Source organism: Sarcophilus harrisii, chromosome 4, assembly GCF_902635505.1.
Source record: "Sarcophilus harrisii chromosome 4, mSarHar1.11, whole genome shotgun sequence".
NCBI lineage: Eukaryota > Metazoa > Chordata > Mammalia > Dasyuromorphia > Dasyuridae > Sarcophilus > Sarcophilus harrisii.
Genome location: NC_045429.1, coordinates 357,690,448 through 357,707,306, shown reverse-complemented (window position 1 = coordinate 357,707,306; position 16,859 = coordinate 357,690,448). Strand labels below are relative to the sequence as shown.

General features: G+C 36.7%; 1 protein-coding gene and 1 long non-coding RNA gene across 6 annotated transcripts in view; one reads left to right on the top strand and one right to left on the bottom strand.

The window, feature by feature from the left end:
- The window catches only part of ASH1L (ASH1 like histone lysine methyltransferase), a 217,593-nt gene extending 203,302 nt beyond the window's left edge, over window positions 1–14,291 (top strand). For all 5 annotated transcript variants that reach the window (XM_031966722.1, XM_031966720.1, XM_031966721.1 and 2 more), the window contains 11 exons: window positions 1,588–1,642; window positions 1,729–1,861; window positions 4,710–4,958; window positions 6,026–6,112; window positions 6,695–6,785; window positions 8,696–8,834; window positions 8,972–9,144; window positions 9,846–10,012; window positions 11,095–11,135; window positions 12,253–12,554; window positions 13,389–14,291. In XM_031966722.1, coding sequence (XP_031822582.1) covers window positions 1,588–1,642; window positions 1,729–1,861; window positions 4,710–4,958; window positions 6,026–6,112; window positions 6,695–6,785; window positions 8,696–8,834; window positions 8,972–9,144; window positions 9,846–10,012; window positions 11,095–11,135; window positions 12,253–12,554; window positions 13,389–13,480 — 1,529 coding nt within the window. In that variant the 3' untranslated portion in view covers window positions 13,481–14,291. The remainder of the gene's footprint in view (window positions 1–1,587; window positions 1,643–1,728; window positions 1,862–4,709; window positions 4,959–6,025; window positions 6,113–6,694; window positions 6,786–8,695; window positions 8,835–8,971; window positions 9,145–9,845; window positions 10,013–11,094; window positions 11,136–12,252; window positions 12,555–13,388) is intronic.
- The window catches only part of LOC116423344, a 71,479-nt gene extending 57,066 nt beyond the window's left edge, over window positions 1–14,413 (bottom strand). The window contains exons 1-3 of the long non-coding RNA XR_004233913.1: window positions 14,356–14,413; window positions 11,208–11,300; window positions 11,013–11,114 (exon numbers count right to left, since the gene is read on the bottom strand). This is a non-coding gene — a long non-coding RNA (uncharacterized LOC116423344). The remainder of the gene's footprint in view (window positions 1–11,012; window positions 11,115–11,207; window positions 11,301–14,355) is intronic.
- Window positions 14,414–16,859: the final 2,446 nt, after the last annotated feature.

The window sequence follows — 16,859 nt, the reverse complement described above, 5'->3', positions numbered from 1 at the left end:
CAGTGATTTGCTCAATGTCACACAGGTAGTAGTGGCAAAGCTGGAAGCTGAATCGAACTCTCCTGACTTAAGGTCTGTCCATTGCTTCTTCCACATTCTTCCATTGTAAGAATATGAATTTGGGGTTCATCAAAATTCTTTTTTGCATATCAGAACCTAGAAGTATTGAGCTGGCAAAGACTCACTATCTTTGATGTATCTATAATCTATTTACCGCCTAACCTCCAAAAGGATTTCATTATAATAAGTAATCCATCTGCTAGAAATTACATTCTCAGAATGAGAACCTAGGCCAAATTGATAATGGCCTCATCTTTGTTTTCTGTGGTTTCCCACAGTGGGGCATCAAATCAACAAATGAAAAGATAGGTTGTTAAACTCATTAAAAGAAAACCCCAACACAAATTATCATTTTCCTTTTAAGTTCTAGTCATACATCTTCATTTCTATTATCTTTTTGAATTTTTGGAATCTCTAAGGAGTGGGAAATCCTAAAGATGGGTCTTTTGTGAGCTTAGGTTGACTTTTGCTGCCAAAGATAATGAATGTTTTGATTTGGAAAAAAAGAAATTGAAGGGTATTTGCTACTTTCTGCAGTTTATGGTTGACCTTTCCCTTTCTTCTTGCCTCTCTTCCCACATAGAACAAAGAAACTGGGAGAAACTTAGGTCTTCTCTTCTTTTTCCTCTAGGGTCCTTCCTATTTGCAACTTTTATACCCCATCTCCTAGTGGAGTAAAATAAAAATTTTACTAAATTGCTTAGCTCCCCCTTTCTTCCCTTTACATTTATAACACCATCTTAGCATCAGCTTCCTTCATCTGAGACTGGAAGAAAGTGACTGAGGACATAAGCTATATTTGGAGATAGAACTGTATACTTCTCTTATCTCTGGAAGAACTTCAGAAATTGAATGAATTAACAAGTAAATTCAGATTATCATAAGCATATGTATATTTTTCAATATTTTAACATAGAAATGCAGTTCAAAAAATATTTACCATCCTAAGTTTTTCATTATGGAGGATTTGATTTTCTCATATCAAACAAGTACTGTTAACTATAGGCTCCCTGTTCAGGACTTAGAAATAATCTTTGTTATAATTTTTATTTTTCTTTATAACAGAACTTGGTGAGGGATTAAGTTGTAATACTTAACTCATTTCAGAAACTGACATCACTATGCTCTAGAAATTTTATGAAAAGAATTCCAGATTCTTCCTTTGTAATCTATCTCTCACTTTTTAATAAAAAAAATTTTCCTACTATCAAATTAAAATTCCTGATGCAGCAAGTGAAACTTATTTTCTTAATTTTTATACTGATAGACTGTATCAGCATACCTCCTTATCTGCAATATTTAATTTGTGTTCCTACATAGACTTGCAGATTTTTGGCCTTAACAATTCACATTTATTATTATTATTCCCATAAACATGTACTCTTTGGAATTTTTTTGGTTTGTGTGTAGAACTGTAAAGGAACCTAAATTTCTTCTGCCTTTTAGTTTCTGGCTCTTCCCCTTATTTAAAAGAGAATTGTGTTGTTGCCACAAAGTCCTTCTAATAATCATTGCCTTCCTTTGCAGATTCCTCCCGACAGGCATTGGCAACTCCACTGTTGAACCTTCCCCCAAAGAAAAAGTACGTTCACGTTTTTCCTGGGGATTATCCAGGGTATTTGGGGACAGATAGGTGTCCCAAATTGACAGGCCTGGTTTGTGTTCCAGGAATGCTGATTATTATGAGAAGATATCTGACCCCTTAGATCTCATTACCATTGAGAAGCAGATCCTGACAGGGTATTACAAGACAGTGGAGGCGTTTGATGCTGACATGCTCAAGGTCTTCCGGAATGCTGAGGTGAGGCTGAGTGCAGTCCCTGAGACCTCTATGTTTGAGCTCATGGAAAAGGAATTTGTGGTGCACATAACTATTATAAACCAAGAACACTGGCCCCTTCTCCCTTCAGCTTTCCCTACTGATCAGTAGGGTAGACCCAAAAGTAAATAGATGTTGTAGCTCAGCAGTATTTGTTAAGCATCTATACAAAACATATTAATCATAAGGAAATTGCTTTAAATAAAAACCTGTCTTAGTACAATTCATTATAACCTAGTTCTTTGTGAATCACAAGTTATACCATACCCCCCCCCAAAAAAAAAAACTAGTACATTAAAAAGTCTGGTATATCATGGTTTGTCTTATACACTGATACAACATTATAAAGGAATTCCATAATATTTGAACATGTATTAAAAGTTAGATATATAGTCTCTGTACAGTATGTTACAATGACTGAGACAAAGGAAACATATAGAAGTCTGCAATAATAAGTGTATTAGGGAAGTGCCTTGAAGAAAAAAAAGTTAAGAGATTGTGTAGATAGTAGTATTAGTGGAACCTGTGGAGAAGTCATAGGTGGTCTAGAGCTGTGATTTAAAGGAATCAAAGAATTGTCATCGTATGGCATTAGACAAAAATTTGAAGGCCAAGGAGGAATAATGGGAACAAGATATTCGTTTAGCTTCAGTGGAGGTGTGGATATGGACATATGGGGAAATAAGAAGGAATAACTGACAAAGTAGGGAGAGGATATGAAAGTTCTAAAAACAGTAATCAGTTCATATAGTAGAATCTCATTATAACAGTTCATTATTTAATGGATTTGTGTCTATTGTGAATTAAAACTTAACATCACCATTACATGTATTAAAAGCTTCATAAAATCTCAAAAGAATTAATGAAAAAAAAAATCAAATGAAGGTGGCCTAGCTGTACCTGATCTAAAACTATATTATAAAGCAACAGTCACCAAAACCATTTGGTATTGGCTAAGAAATAGATTAGTTGATCAGTGGAACAGGTTAGGTTCACAAGACAGAATAGTCAACTATAGCAATTTAGTGTTTGACAAACCCAAAGATCCTAACTTTTGGGATAAGAACTCATTATTTGACAAAAACTGCTGGGATAACTGGAAATTAGTATGGCAGAAATTAGGCATGGACCCACACTTAACACCATATACCAAGATAAGATCAAAATGGGTCCATGATTTAGACATAAAGAACGAGATTATAAACAAATTGGAGGAACATAGGATAGTTTATCTCTCAGACTTGTGGAAGAGGAAGAAATTTGTGACCAAAGATGAACTAGAGACCATTATTGATCACAAAATAGAAAATTTTGATTACATCAAATTAAAAAGCTTCTGTACAAACAAAACTAATGCAAACAAGATTAGAAGGGAAGCAACAAACTAGGAAAAGATCTTCACAGTTAAAGGTTCTGATAAAGGCCTCATTTCCAAAATATATAGAGAACTGACTAATTTATAAGAAACCAAGCCATTCTCCAATTGACAAATGGTCAAAGGATATGAACAGACAATTTTCAGATGATGAAATTGAAATCATTACCACTCATATGAAAAGGTGTTCCAAATCACTATTAATCAGAGCAATGCAAATTAAGACAACTCTGAGATACCACGACACACCTGTCAGATAGGCTAAGATGACAGGAAAAAATAATGATGAATGTTGGAGGGATGCAGGAAAACTGGGACACTGATACATTGTTGGTGGAGCTGTGAACGAATTCAACCATTCTGGAGAGCAATCTGGAATTATACCCAAAAAGTTATCAAACTGTGCATACCCTTTGACCCAGCAGTGCTACTACTCGGCTTATACCCCAAAGAGATACTAAAGAAGGGAAAGGGACCTTTATGTGTCAAAATGTTTGTGGCAGCCCTGTTTGTAGTGGCTAGAGACTGGAAAATAAATGGATGCCCATCAATTGGAGAATGGTTGAGTAAATTGTGGCATATGAATGTTATGGAATATTATTGTTCTGTAAGAAATGACCAGCAGGATGAATACAGAGAGGCTTGGAGAGACTTACATGAACTGATGCTAAGTGAAATGAGCAGAACCAGGAGATCATTATATATATCAACGATACTGTATGAAGATGTATTCTGATGGAAGTGGATGTCTTTGACAAAGAGACCTAATTCAGTTTCAAATGATCAGTGATGGACAGAAACAGCTACACCCAAAGAAAAAAACACTGGGAAATGAATGTAAACTGTTTGCATTTTTTGTTTTTCTTCCCGGGTTATTTTTACTTTCTGAATCCAATTCTCCCTGTGCAACAAGAGAACTGTTTGGTTCTGCACACATATATTGTATCTAGGATATACTGTGACATATTTAATTAACATGTATAGGACTGCTTGCCATCTAGGGGAGGGGGTGGAGGGTGGGAGGGAAAAATCGGAACAGAAGTGAGTGCAAGGGATAATGTTGTAAAAAAATTACCCTGGCATGGGTTCTGTCAATAAAAATAAACAAATAAATGAATGAATGAATGAATGAATAAAGCTATGGCAATTAAAAAAAAAAGCTTCATAAAATTGATGCAATCTTGTCCCTTAATATCAACAATATAAAATGAATCATTTTTTTTAAATCAAATAAGCTTTAGGACCACTGACAGAGATAGAGAATAGTAAGATTTACATGGCAATCAAAGTGGGTACACTAGATGACTTTGATGATCATAGCTGCTTTTCAATTAATTTCTTTTCAACTTTGGTAAATAGTTACAAAGTTCCTACTAGTGTACTATGCACTGTTCCAAAAATGTTCCAACCAAAACTTAAGGAGACTGAGATTGTTTTCTCTCTTCTCTCTCTCAGAAATACTATGGACGCAAGTCCCCAATTGGGAGAGATGTATGTCGACTACGCAAAGCATACTACAATGCACGGCATGAGGCATCAGCTCAAATTGATGAGATTGTGGGGGAAACAGCAAGTGAAGCAGACAGCAGCGAAACCTCAGTCTGTGAGAAGGAAAATGGGCATGAGAAGGATGATGATGTTATCCGCTGTATCTGCGGCCTCTACAAGGATGAAGGCCTCATGATTCAGTGTGACAAGTGCATGGTAAGAAGATTCAGGATGGAAAATTTTTTGATCTATAAGGTGTGTTTTCAAGCAACAAATCCCTGCCTCTTTATTTGACTTAGATATACCACAAGTCATCCTATTTTCTCCCTATGTATTATGGCTGTATAAAGGTTTCTAGCATCTGTTGCTATTCATCCTTCTTTCCTATTCAATTCAGCAAACATTTATTAATGGCCTACATGCAAGGCACTACACATATCTCTATGCTTCTAATTTTCTGTACTTCTTTGTGAAGGGAAACTAGAGTAGTAAGTTTGTGTTAAAAGGGAACTTGGAAAATCAGAAAACAGAAGGTACAGTACTAAGATTTCAACCTGAAAAATATGTAAAACTAAGTAACAACTTATGTAGACATGAGAAATAATATCGATAGTATACAGATATATAAATATTATTGGAAGTATCTATTTCATATCCTTAGGAAAATTACAGTGGTAAACACAAAATAGTAGTAGTTTAGCACAGTCATTTGTCTCCTTCCTTTAATTCCTTCATTTTATTTGCACAGAATTACATCTTACCAATCTCTTGGCAATGATAGCATAATATGGCTGGGAAATGATTAGAATTGGAATCAGGAGAAAACTGAATTCAAATCCTAGCTCCAGTACTTATTGACTGATTTTAGACTAGTCACTCAACCTCTTTTGACTTCAGTAGTCTCTTCTGGAAAAAAAAAAAAAAGGGTGGGGGGGATATTTACAACAGGTATCTAGAAAGTTTGTATTGAATAAGTAAGGAAAGCCCTTCGTAAACTTTAAATTACTCTAGAAATTTGACCTCTTCTTTTGCATTTATACCAAATTGTTCTGCTGCTTTATTAAATATTTTCATTCTTTCTACCACTCTGCTTCTGTCTCCCCAACTGAATCCCTTAGCTCTTGCATATATTTTCTTTGATCATCATAATGAATGGTCTTGATACTACCAAGCAGAAGGAAGAGATCTGAAGGTTCTAAGCCTGATTGGTTTCATTCTCAGCAGGGCTTTCCTCAATAAATCTGAGAACTTTCTTCACTAATTTCAGCTATTTTTTTCTGCAGGTGTGGCAGCACTGTGATTGCATGGGAGTAAACTCAGATGTAGAACATTACCTCTGTGAACAATGTGATCCAAGGCCTGTGGACAGGGTAAGCAACCTTATGTCAGTATTCTGTAACCTAAAAAGCAAGGGACATGACATATATGACCTTACCTCTTCTTCATCCCCCACTATCCTTTCAAATTCCTGGGCCTCATTTGTATAATGAATATGATAATCATACTTCTCCGTTACTTATCTACAATCCAAATTGTAGGATTTCTTGTTCTAAAATATCTCCAGAAAAAGAAATGCTATCCTTTCCTTCATTTAAGGAAAATACAAAAAGTTCATTTAGTTGCCTCAATACCTCCTTGTATCTACCTCATTTCTTCTTGTTTTCTGTTTTAACAAAAACAGAACAAGTGGCTACCACTCTCTGATATGGCCTTTTGAAACATAGACTATCTTCCAAACTAAATCTATGCTTTAATCTTTCCTCAGAAGTTCATTTTTTCAAAAGTGAGTTTTAAAATTCTCTTAGTCAATCCTTGGTGGATTAATATAATTGAACTAAATGTTTGGTAGGCATAGAATACAAATCTTAGTTTCTTACCTCTCTTTGGTGAAACTTAGTAGGAAGGTAAATTAGAAACCCAGCCTTCACAGTTTGGTTTCCTCCTCTCACCAGGAAGTGCCCATGATACCTCGGCCCCATTATGCCCAACCTGGCTGTGTCTACTTCATCTGTCTACTCCGGGATGACCTGCTGCTACGTCAAGGTACACATGTGGAACTTGGCCCTATCCATTCTATCTGACATTTTCAAATGCTAAAAAACTTTTAATATTTGTGGAGTTGTCCACTTAAACTTTGATAACATTTTTTATAGTTTTTTTCATCTAGTCCACATTTCAAGTCATTCTTACCAATGGAAGAAAACAATTTATCTCCCTTTTAAAATGAAGCAAGATCTCAAATCTGAGAGGCAAAGAAAAGTGTCTAGAAAAAGGAAATAGCTTACTTCATTCCCATGACATGCAATTGATTTTCACCACTATAAAACTATTATTTAGACCGCTTCAGCTCTGAATGATAGCATTCTCAGAACTCTTTCTAGAACTTCCCCTCCTGTCTACTTTAAAATTTATCTATGTTACATTGTCTGAGTATAAGCTCATGTTGAACCCAGGGTGCATGCTATTTAACATAGATGCCTGACAAATAGCAGCAAAAACAAATCAATCAAAAAGAATTTATTTAAGTACTCACTGTGTGTCAAATATTATGCATTACAATGGTGATACTAGAATTAATTTGGGATTGCTAGATAGCTTGTAAGAGGAAGATCTAAATTTGATTCCTAACTCAAATACTCTGTGACCATAAGGAAGTCATTTAACCCTCTTTCAGATTGTTTTTCTTATTTATAAAATAAAGATAATAATAGTACTCGACTCACAGAATTGTTATGAGAATCAAATGAGATACTTAGGTAAAATTTTGGCATTTAGGTGGCACAGTGATTAGAGAGATAGACCTGGAATCAGGACAACTTGAGTTCAAAGCTCACCTCAGACACTTAAAAGTTTCATGACCCTGGATAAGTCACTGAACCTCTATCTTACCTTAGTTTCCTCATCTTTAAAAATGGGAATAATAATAGCACCTACTTCTTTGTATTGGTCTGAGATTAAAATAAGATATTTGTAAAACGTTATACCTACTCTAAAGCACTATATATCCTTACAGTGAGCTTACAATCTAATGGGGGAGAAAGTACATATGGAGATAAATATATCTATGTGTATGTACATATGCAATCTAATTGGGGAGAAAGTATATGTAGATTATATACATCCACATGTATGCAATATTAATATAAAGTGTGTGTGTGTGTGTGTGAGCACTGTCTGTGCTTAAAGAAAACTATCTGGCAATAGTATATTAAATGAATTGTAGTGATGAGAGATTTGAGGCAGTAAAACTGATTAAGAATCTGTTGTAATTATCTAGGGGAGAGGTGATAAAGCCCTGAATTAAAATGACATTTTTGTGTCATATGAAAGAGATGTTATTAGAAATGGAAAGATTGGGCAGCTGATTACATTTGTTAAATAGAGGATAATGCTAAGGTTGTAAACCTGAGACAGTGGAAGAATAATGATATCTTAACCAGAAATAAGACAGTTTGGAAGAGGAGAGGATTTAGAGGAAAAGATAATGAATTTGGATTTAGACATGTTGAGTTTAAGATGTTGAATTTGAAATATCCAATAGACAGTGGTGATACAGGTCTGAAGCTCAAAGGAATTATTGGCCCTGGATGTGTAGATCTGGAAATCAGCTACATAGAGATGATAGCCAAACCTATTGGCATCTATTTAAATTACAAATAAAGAGCATAGAGGAAGAAAAGAAAAGAGGACTTAGCCCACAACCTTATAGAATATCTATAGTTAGATAGTTCACATGATGTGAATTATGAACCAGCAAAGGAGACTGAAAAGGAATGATCAGATAGTTACAGTGCCAAATGCAGAGTGAGAAGAGAGGAAACAGAGGTAATAAATGAGATAATTTTGTCAAGGAGTTTTGACTGAGAAAGGGAAGAGAGACAGTGGTTTGAGAGGATCTATTGAAGTTTTTTTCCCACATCATTTGAAGTATGTATTCTTTGTTTTCTTTTCAGGTGACTGTGTGTACCTGATGCGAGATAGTCGGAGAACCCCTGATGGCCACCCAGTCCGTCAGTCTTATCGATTGTTATCCCATATCAACCGAGAGAAACTTGATATCTTTCGAATTGAGAAGCTTTGGAAGAATGAAAAGTATGTTCATAGGTCCAATTTGTGAACTGTTTCTACATAATAACAAGGCATAGAACTGATTATTTTTATTAGGCTTTTGCTTCAAGCCATCAACCAGACTTTTCTTTCTCTTTCCTCCACATCATTCTCTGCCCCAGAGAGGAGCGGTTTGCCTTTGGTCATCATTATTTTCGTCCCCATGAAACCCACCACTCCCCATCACGTCGATTTTATCACAATGAGCTGTTCCGAGTGCCACTGTATGAAATCATTCCTCTGGAGGCTGTGGTGGGGACCTGTTGCGTATTAGATCTGTACACATATTGTAAAGGTAAGTACTTGAGGTTAGGTTAACAGCTTCCAGGCTCCACCCCTTTCTTGACTCAGATTCTCCCCAACATCCCCCATTAATTTCTTTCTTTATGTCTTCTATAAAGGGTTCTCCAAAGACTTTTAGAAAACTAAAAAACTCTGCTGCTTACTCTTCTTCCTTACCTAGTATTGCTTCTTAAGTATATCTCCACCAAATAGTACTTAAAGAAGCCTGTTCTTTTTGTCTGTTTCTCAGAACATCCTAAAGCTAAAATGAGAATAGGGACATCCCAAGAGGCATAGAATACTGCCCATTTCATACAATTCCATAGAGTTTTGGAGCACTGACATCCATTAGTCATTTTTTAAAAAGGAAACCCACTTCTCAGATTTTACCGCATTTTATTTCTATGATTCTTGTTTTGTAACCCTTTTCCTTCATATTGGCTCCTTTCTGCTACTTTTCCCTAAATAATCACTCTTCCTAGTTCCAAAATATCCTTAACCCTTTATCCCTCATTTATTTTTTTGTGTATTTTGGAATCTAGCTTCTCCTTAGTCCCTATTTGATCTTGGAAATTGCTGAACAATAATGGCTACCTACTTAAAGAGACTGACTGACTGTGCTACCTGTCATCCAAGTGGTGTTTGGGATTAATGAGCAATTTGGAATAAAAGAGGGTGATAGAAATTGAATCTCTGATATGTCTATGATTTCAGGAAGGCCCAAAGGAGTGAAAGAGCAGGATGTATATATCTGTGACTACCGACTTGATAAATCAGCCCACCTGTTCTACAAGATTCATCGGAACCGCTATCCTGTCTGCACCAAACCCTATGCCTTTGACCACTTCCCCAAGAAGCTCACTCCCAAGAGAGATTTCTCAGTAAGCTTACCTCCTTCCCATTATCCTAACTGAGTTTTAGAATAGAAGTTTACACATTGAGTTACAGAGAAGTTAGTTTTCGAACCAGTATGTTATTTGTCTCCTAATTTTAGACCAGGACTGTACTTGTTATCTCAAACAAACAAGAAGCTACAAAATTAATTTCCAACAAGTTTTTTCCAAAAACCTCATCGATATATATTAAATAATTATAATTATATTTACCTTAATATATTTCTGTGTGAGCAATGAGACCATTCTTAAATTATCATAAAATCAAATTGTCATTTTTATCTGAATTCTTGCTGTGCCCATCCTTTTTCACTGGCTAAGAAGCCTCTCTATCGGTGAAAACAAGAGGGAAAATGATCTGATTCCTTAACCCAGTACTAAAAAGGAGCTGGGGTAAAAGAGACAACATAGCAACCAGAAGATACGTGTGCTCAGTTTCAGGAGGATATTGCGGCCCATCAGTAGAAAAGAATAAGAGCTGGTCCCAAAAGTTCCTGTTTTTCAGTCTTGTATTTTAGTGCCTTAGACCATACTTGACTCTTTCTCACATCTCAAGGGTAAGCTGTAAAATAGCTATGCTTAAGGACTGGGCCTGTAGTTACATTGTTATAGGCAACTCCTGTCTAAGAAAACTACTTCTTCCAATGCAAGCTGGCCTCTTCTCTGCAATCTGAATCCTGAGAACTGCCTAAATTGCTGAGAAGTGGGGATTTCAATGGGGTAACACAGCCAATAGGCATTAGAGGTAGAAGTAGAATCCAGATAGCTCTTCTTTAAAGGTAACTCTCTACTAAATCAGGGGTCAGCAAACTACTGCTGCCTGTTTTTTTAGTGTAAAAACCATTCTTAATTCATGGATGGTACAAAAACAGGTTGCAGAGGGCCAGGCCCATAGTTTACCAACCTATACACTAGACCATGCTGTCTTTCAGGAAGACATTAACTCTTTAGGAAATGAAGAGAGCCAAGGCTCTAATCTCACTTTCACCTCAACTTGAATTGGGACCAGTCTTCTCAGTCAGTTTGCCACTTTCTACATGCTTCTCATCTCTTTCTTCTCTTTGCTGCAGCCTCATTATGTCCCAGACAACTACAAGAGGAATGGAGGAAGGTAAGTTACTTAGAAAAGGGAAAAATCCAGATAAATAAACTGAAAATTTAAAAGTGGAATAACAGGACTTACCTCATAAGGGATTGGGATCCTTTGTGAAGGTAGCCCAGCCAATGCTTCAAAGAACAGAATTTAAAACAAAGGAAGTTTCAGAATCAAGTTTTTCTGGAGATGGAAGAAGAAACTGGATTAGAAATCAGAACAAACTTATAATAGTCTCCATATATGCCCATAAACCTTCTCCACTGTCCTTAGTGTACCATTGTGGATGCCATTCATATTGGAGAAAAAGCAGGGTCCTGAAGGACAGAACTTTTCAGTAGCCAGGGGTAAGATTTTTTTTGCCCACAACATGTTGAGAAGATCACAATCCTCTTGTATTCCCTCCTATATACTTCCTTATTTTTATAATATTATATGTGTACATATCTCATCCCTTATAATAGGTTCCATATTCTTTAAGACCAGGAACTATTTCATATTTTACTCTTTTATTTAACTGTGGTGCCTGTTAGAGTGCTTTGTATGTAAATAGTTAATATTTGCTTTTGGTGAATTGTCCAGAAGGAAAGGGATGAGAGTGGAAGTTGAGTAATCTATTAGTCAAGCTTTGTAATCTTTTTGTGTCTTAGGTTTTTCCTCAAGTCAAATGGATATAGTAGTATTTACACTACCTGCCTTATAGGATTGATCAAAATTAAAGTGCTTTTGAAAAATTAAAAGCACAAAACAAATTATCTTTATTGTTGGGTTGTTGATATGATTAAATTGTGTTGAATTGACTTAGGATAGTAGAATGAAATGCCTGCCATTACTCTAGTTTTTTGTTATTTTCTTTAGTGTCTCTAATTTCCTTATGCCTTCTAGGTATGAATTCTTTCCATTTTACAAAGAGGAAACTAAAGTCCAAAGAACATCAGTAAATTACCTAACATTTCAATCAAGTCAGGAGCAAAATTAGGATCAGTTGAGGGGGAGAGGGGGAGAACTGGGTGTCTTATCTCCAAACCCAGTAGAATCTGAGGAGTCCAGGCTCCAACTTTGTTTCATTATTCTCCCTTTGTTTTTCTCCACTATGTTGCTAAGCTTAACTTGAACTTATACATCGTCTCCGTAGATCATCCTGGAAGACAGAACGTTCAAAGCCACCCATCAAAGACCTAGGCCAGGAGGATGATGCCCTACCACTCATTGAAGAAGTACTGGCCAGTCAAGAGCAAGCAGCCAATGAGATGCCCACCCTAGAAGAAACTGATCGGGAGGTAGCACCTGGTGAAACAACTGAGGGTGAAAAGAAAGCTGATGAAAGCAGACAGGAGCCTCAGAGGTCCTGCACACCTGAAGAGAGGAGACACAGCCAACGGGAGCGACTCAACCAGATTCTGCTCAACCTTCTTGAGAAGATCCCTGGGAAGAATGGTAAGAATGATGAAAATTATCCTTTTTAGCTTAAAGTAGACATTAGAAAGGGTCCATAAAAGGGCAGAATAGTTCCTTAAGGAAATCAGCATTGTTTCTTCAAGAAAAAAAAAAAAGACTGAAAATGGCCATTGTGGGATGGACACTGAAAGAAAGTGTCGAGGGGTGGGGGGAGGGGGGAGCGCAGAGAGGGTAGTGGGGAAAGAGAGAGGGACTAACATACTTCCACCAGCAGAATGTCAGAGTGAAGTGAACAGTTATACAGTAAAGATTTTTTGCTACTAGGATAAAAGGTGGGGCAGCAACTAGGTGGTGCAGTGGATAGAGCACCAGGCCTGAAGTCAGGAGGACCTGAGTGCAAATATGGCCTCAGACACTTAACACTTCCTGACTTTTGTGTCTCTGAGTAAGTCACTTAACCCCAATTGCCTCAGCAAAAAAATAAAATAAAATAGAAAAGAATAAAAGGTATTTGGGATAAAAAGGTGGTAAATTAAGGGAATAGTCTTTTACTAAAATCAGGAAATACCAAAAATAGCTTTTATATCATGCCTCTCTGTTTCCTTCAACTCATGGAACGATGGCTGTAGACTTAAGTGCCCTATATAAACCATTGTTAGAAACTAGCTGCCATTTTGTGATTATAATTTGGAGGTAAAACCATACTTACATTCCCCAAGACCTGATAGAGAAAGGCCAGTCTGTCTAGTCTTGGAGAAGTGAACCATATCACTGGAACATGGAGGGAGATGAAAAAAGCTGAGAAGTTTGGAGCAAGAAGGATCTTTGGTAATAATGTCAGCACCTGACTGAGTTCCATGGCTCTCTTTTTAGCCATCGATGTGACATACTTGCTGGAGGAAGGATCAGGAAGAAAGCTTCGAAGACGTACTCTGCTTATCCCAGAGAGCAGCTTCCGAAAGTGACCATTGGAGGCCAGACCTCAAGCTGCTGGGACCCATTGCCAGTCAACCCAACTTCCTGACCCAGCTTCCACTTGAGTGTATTCAGGGATAAGAAGAGGACCCTCCAGGCAGGGGATTAGGGCCATGAAGCTGACATTAGGTACTAAATGGAAAAGATGAAAAGGGAGAGCTGTCCAAGACAGTCTAGTGTAATTTATTTTCCTCTCGACATCCCCATCCAGAGGAGGACTAATGGAGGGTTAGAACAAGGGAATGGTTGCACATTTGAGCCTATTGGCACTTTTGCAGTACCTTCCCTTAGACTTATATTTTCTTATAACTTTCTCTAACCTTATGGGCACTGCCAGGGGGCATCCCTGACTCAAAATCCAGCTGTCCTTATACTCCTAGAGCTCCCACAGGGATCCAGAAAAGACATAGAAGTCAGGGTTTCCTCCCAGCCACAAAAAAAAAAAGTTTCTCTCCCCTCTAACCCCAGCTAGTTCAAAATAAAATATAAGTTGACGGTCTAAACACTTGTAACTACCAATCACCTCCCTATCTCTTACTCTGACTTGTAATAAATATCCTACCCACCCATGGGGTCTTGGCATAAAGAGAGAGCCCCCAAGGGATCAAGGAAGAGGTAGGTCCATCAAGTGTAATTATAATTGTTTTGCCCTTTATTCCTTACAGACTATTTTTTTTCCTAAAGGGAAGGCCAGATCCCGCCAGCACACGTACTGTTTGTTTTGGTGCGCTGTGGTTCTTGTGTGTCTGCTGTGCTGTGCAAATGGATATCCGTTTAAAAAAAAAAAAGGAAAAAAAAAAAGAAATGAAAAAACTCTAATCCTCCCCCATGTCACTACATGAAATGTCAAGCAGTATTCACCTACCAGAGTATTTGTTGTGAGCTGTAGATTATCAACTGAAAACACTACTCTTGTGTTCTTAACTGTACAGTCAAATTATCCATCTCTTAAAGAGACAGTGTGTATTTCTCTGCTCTCAGTCACATCTCTACTTCCCTTTATCATCCTGAATGTCTAAGATGAAGTTGGTTTAGGGGTTCACTACCCACGCATCTCTCTCTCTTCCCATTTTCCTTCTGGCCAGAGGTTACTAGAATACACTTGTCTCTTTAAAAAAAATTTTTTTAAGCTTTGCTTTGTTGTCCTCTCATGACGTACATATGCATATACATTTTAGATGTTCTTATAAGAAAAAAAAGACCGTTTTTAAATGTGCCAAGTTGTATATATACATATATATATACATATATATATATATATATCTGCTGCGTGATTGGTAAGCAATACAATAGTTAACTTGTCCCTATTCCTTTTTTTAAATATTGGACCAATGCAGTCCTAATTGTACATTTCCCCCTTATAATGATATTCTCTCTCTGTCTGTCTTTCTCTCTTCTTCTTCTTCTTCTTTCTTTTTCTCTCTAATTCTTTTAGGTAGACCATTGACTTTCCTCTCCTCCCCATTCCATTGAATCCTTTTTTCTCCTTTCCATGTCAATCTTGAAGAAAAAAATAAAACAAAAGATACAGGGGATACAAAAATCCCCCTCAAGCAGAGAAAAAGCAGAATAAATATTTTATTAAAAAAAAAAAAAGAGAGAAATAAGAAAATAGTTTGGAGTATTTTCTTACTGTAGAGAAGCACTGTACATTACTAAGAGACCTGGGTATAAAATACTCACGTGTGGAGTTGGAAAAATCGCATGTCCAAGCCCATTTGGGTGGTTTCTTTTGGTTTTCGTTGTTGGGGTGGGGGGTTGGGGAGGGATAGTAGGGGAATTTTGGGGGTCTCCTTTTAGTCAAAAGCAGGAAAGTGACAAGAAAGAGAAAATATAATTCATTGTCTCCTTTAATGGTGTTAAACACTTAAAAAAAAACACAAAAGAAAAAAAAACTTTGTAAAATGCAAAACAGAAGCAAAAGACACTACGCTCTGTCATTTTATCTTTCTTTTGTTGAAAGACTAAAAACCGAAACGTTTTTTAGACAATCAAATGTTAGGTAAGTGCAAAAACTTGTTTTTTCTTACTGGTGTAGAAATTAATGCCTTTTTTTATTTTTCGGTTATTTTATAATAACGGAAATAAAAAGAACCCCCAACTGTTGGGTGGGTTTTGGTGTTTGAAACACGGGGCGAAGCACTACATTACTGCAAATAGATACGGATTTAGTCTGCATGTTTGTAGGCTGTGTGATTGCTGAAAATATAAATGCTGCTAATATATTTCCTTTTTACAAAAGCATATCTAAATAGATGATTGTTTTGATGTTAATCTTTGTAAATTATGTATTACCAATTTTAACATTGGATGTAATTGCATAAAAAGCTTGCATCTCAATCCTTGAAAGTCTAGTATTAAATGGAAAACTTTTCCTAACTGGAGTGGTGAGCTTTCCATTTTTTTTTTTTTCTCTTTTTCCCTTCCGTCTGTTGCCAAGGAAGGCCGGAAGGGATTTCTAATTTCTAATCCAGCTCAGAGCCTGTGTACCTCTTATCCCCACCTTCCAACTTGGGGGGAGGGGAACCTGTCGATGTAAAAGACCAGAAATATGAAAATTCTCTGGATTTCCCCCCCCCCCCCATTTCTACCTCTGCTACTACAAGAAAATGTTCATATGAATGACAACTTTTGGAATAGATATGGGATAGAACCCCAGAAAAGACCTCTGAAGCCATAAAAAACTTGACCTCTAGAGACTTTTGATAAGTAAGATTGCAATTATGCCCAGGCTAGTCATAGAACTGGTGCTTAAATAATGTTTCTCTTTATTTCATCGATTCATCTCAGTGAGTGTTTTCCTTCAAAGACCTATGTAAATGTGGCTGCTGTTAAGTCTAGTCATAAGAATGCTGGATCCAAAAGGTTCAAATCCTATCACTTTTTTGTTAGGATTTAAGCAAGTCATAGAGTTCCCTGATTTTCACACCACTAAGAGAACTTATGGTCTTTAGCTTGACACAATCAGGATTTTCTCAGCAGTAAAGGAAACAAGGCAATTACTTCAGATCATCAAGGAAAAGGACTGGTAGAAGAGAAAGTGATAGGGACCCTGAGAGAAAAACAGTGAATTCTTAAAATTTGGTAGTTGAGAAAAAAACAACTTGCCATCATTGAATTAAAGAATAAATGTTAGCTTTTGGGAGGGGCTTCAGAGACTATCTAATCCACTAGTTACCTAAATAGGAATCTTCCCCATTATAATTATTCCTTCAGTGGTGGCCCATTCATTCCACTTTGATCATTAGATCTGAATTTCAAATCAACTTCTTTGCTACTCCCATATAGAGAATAATAGTAATATATAACTCTCATTCCATTTTAGAAAGAAATATTAGAAAAATGACAATATTCATTTAGACTTCAGAT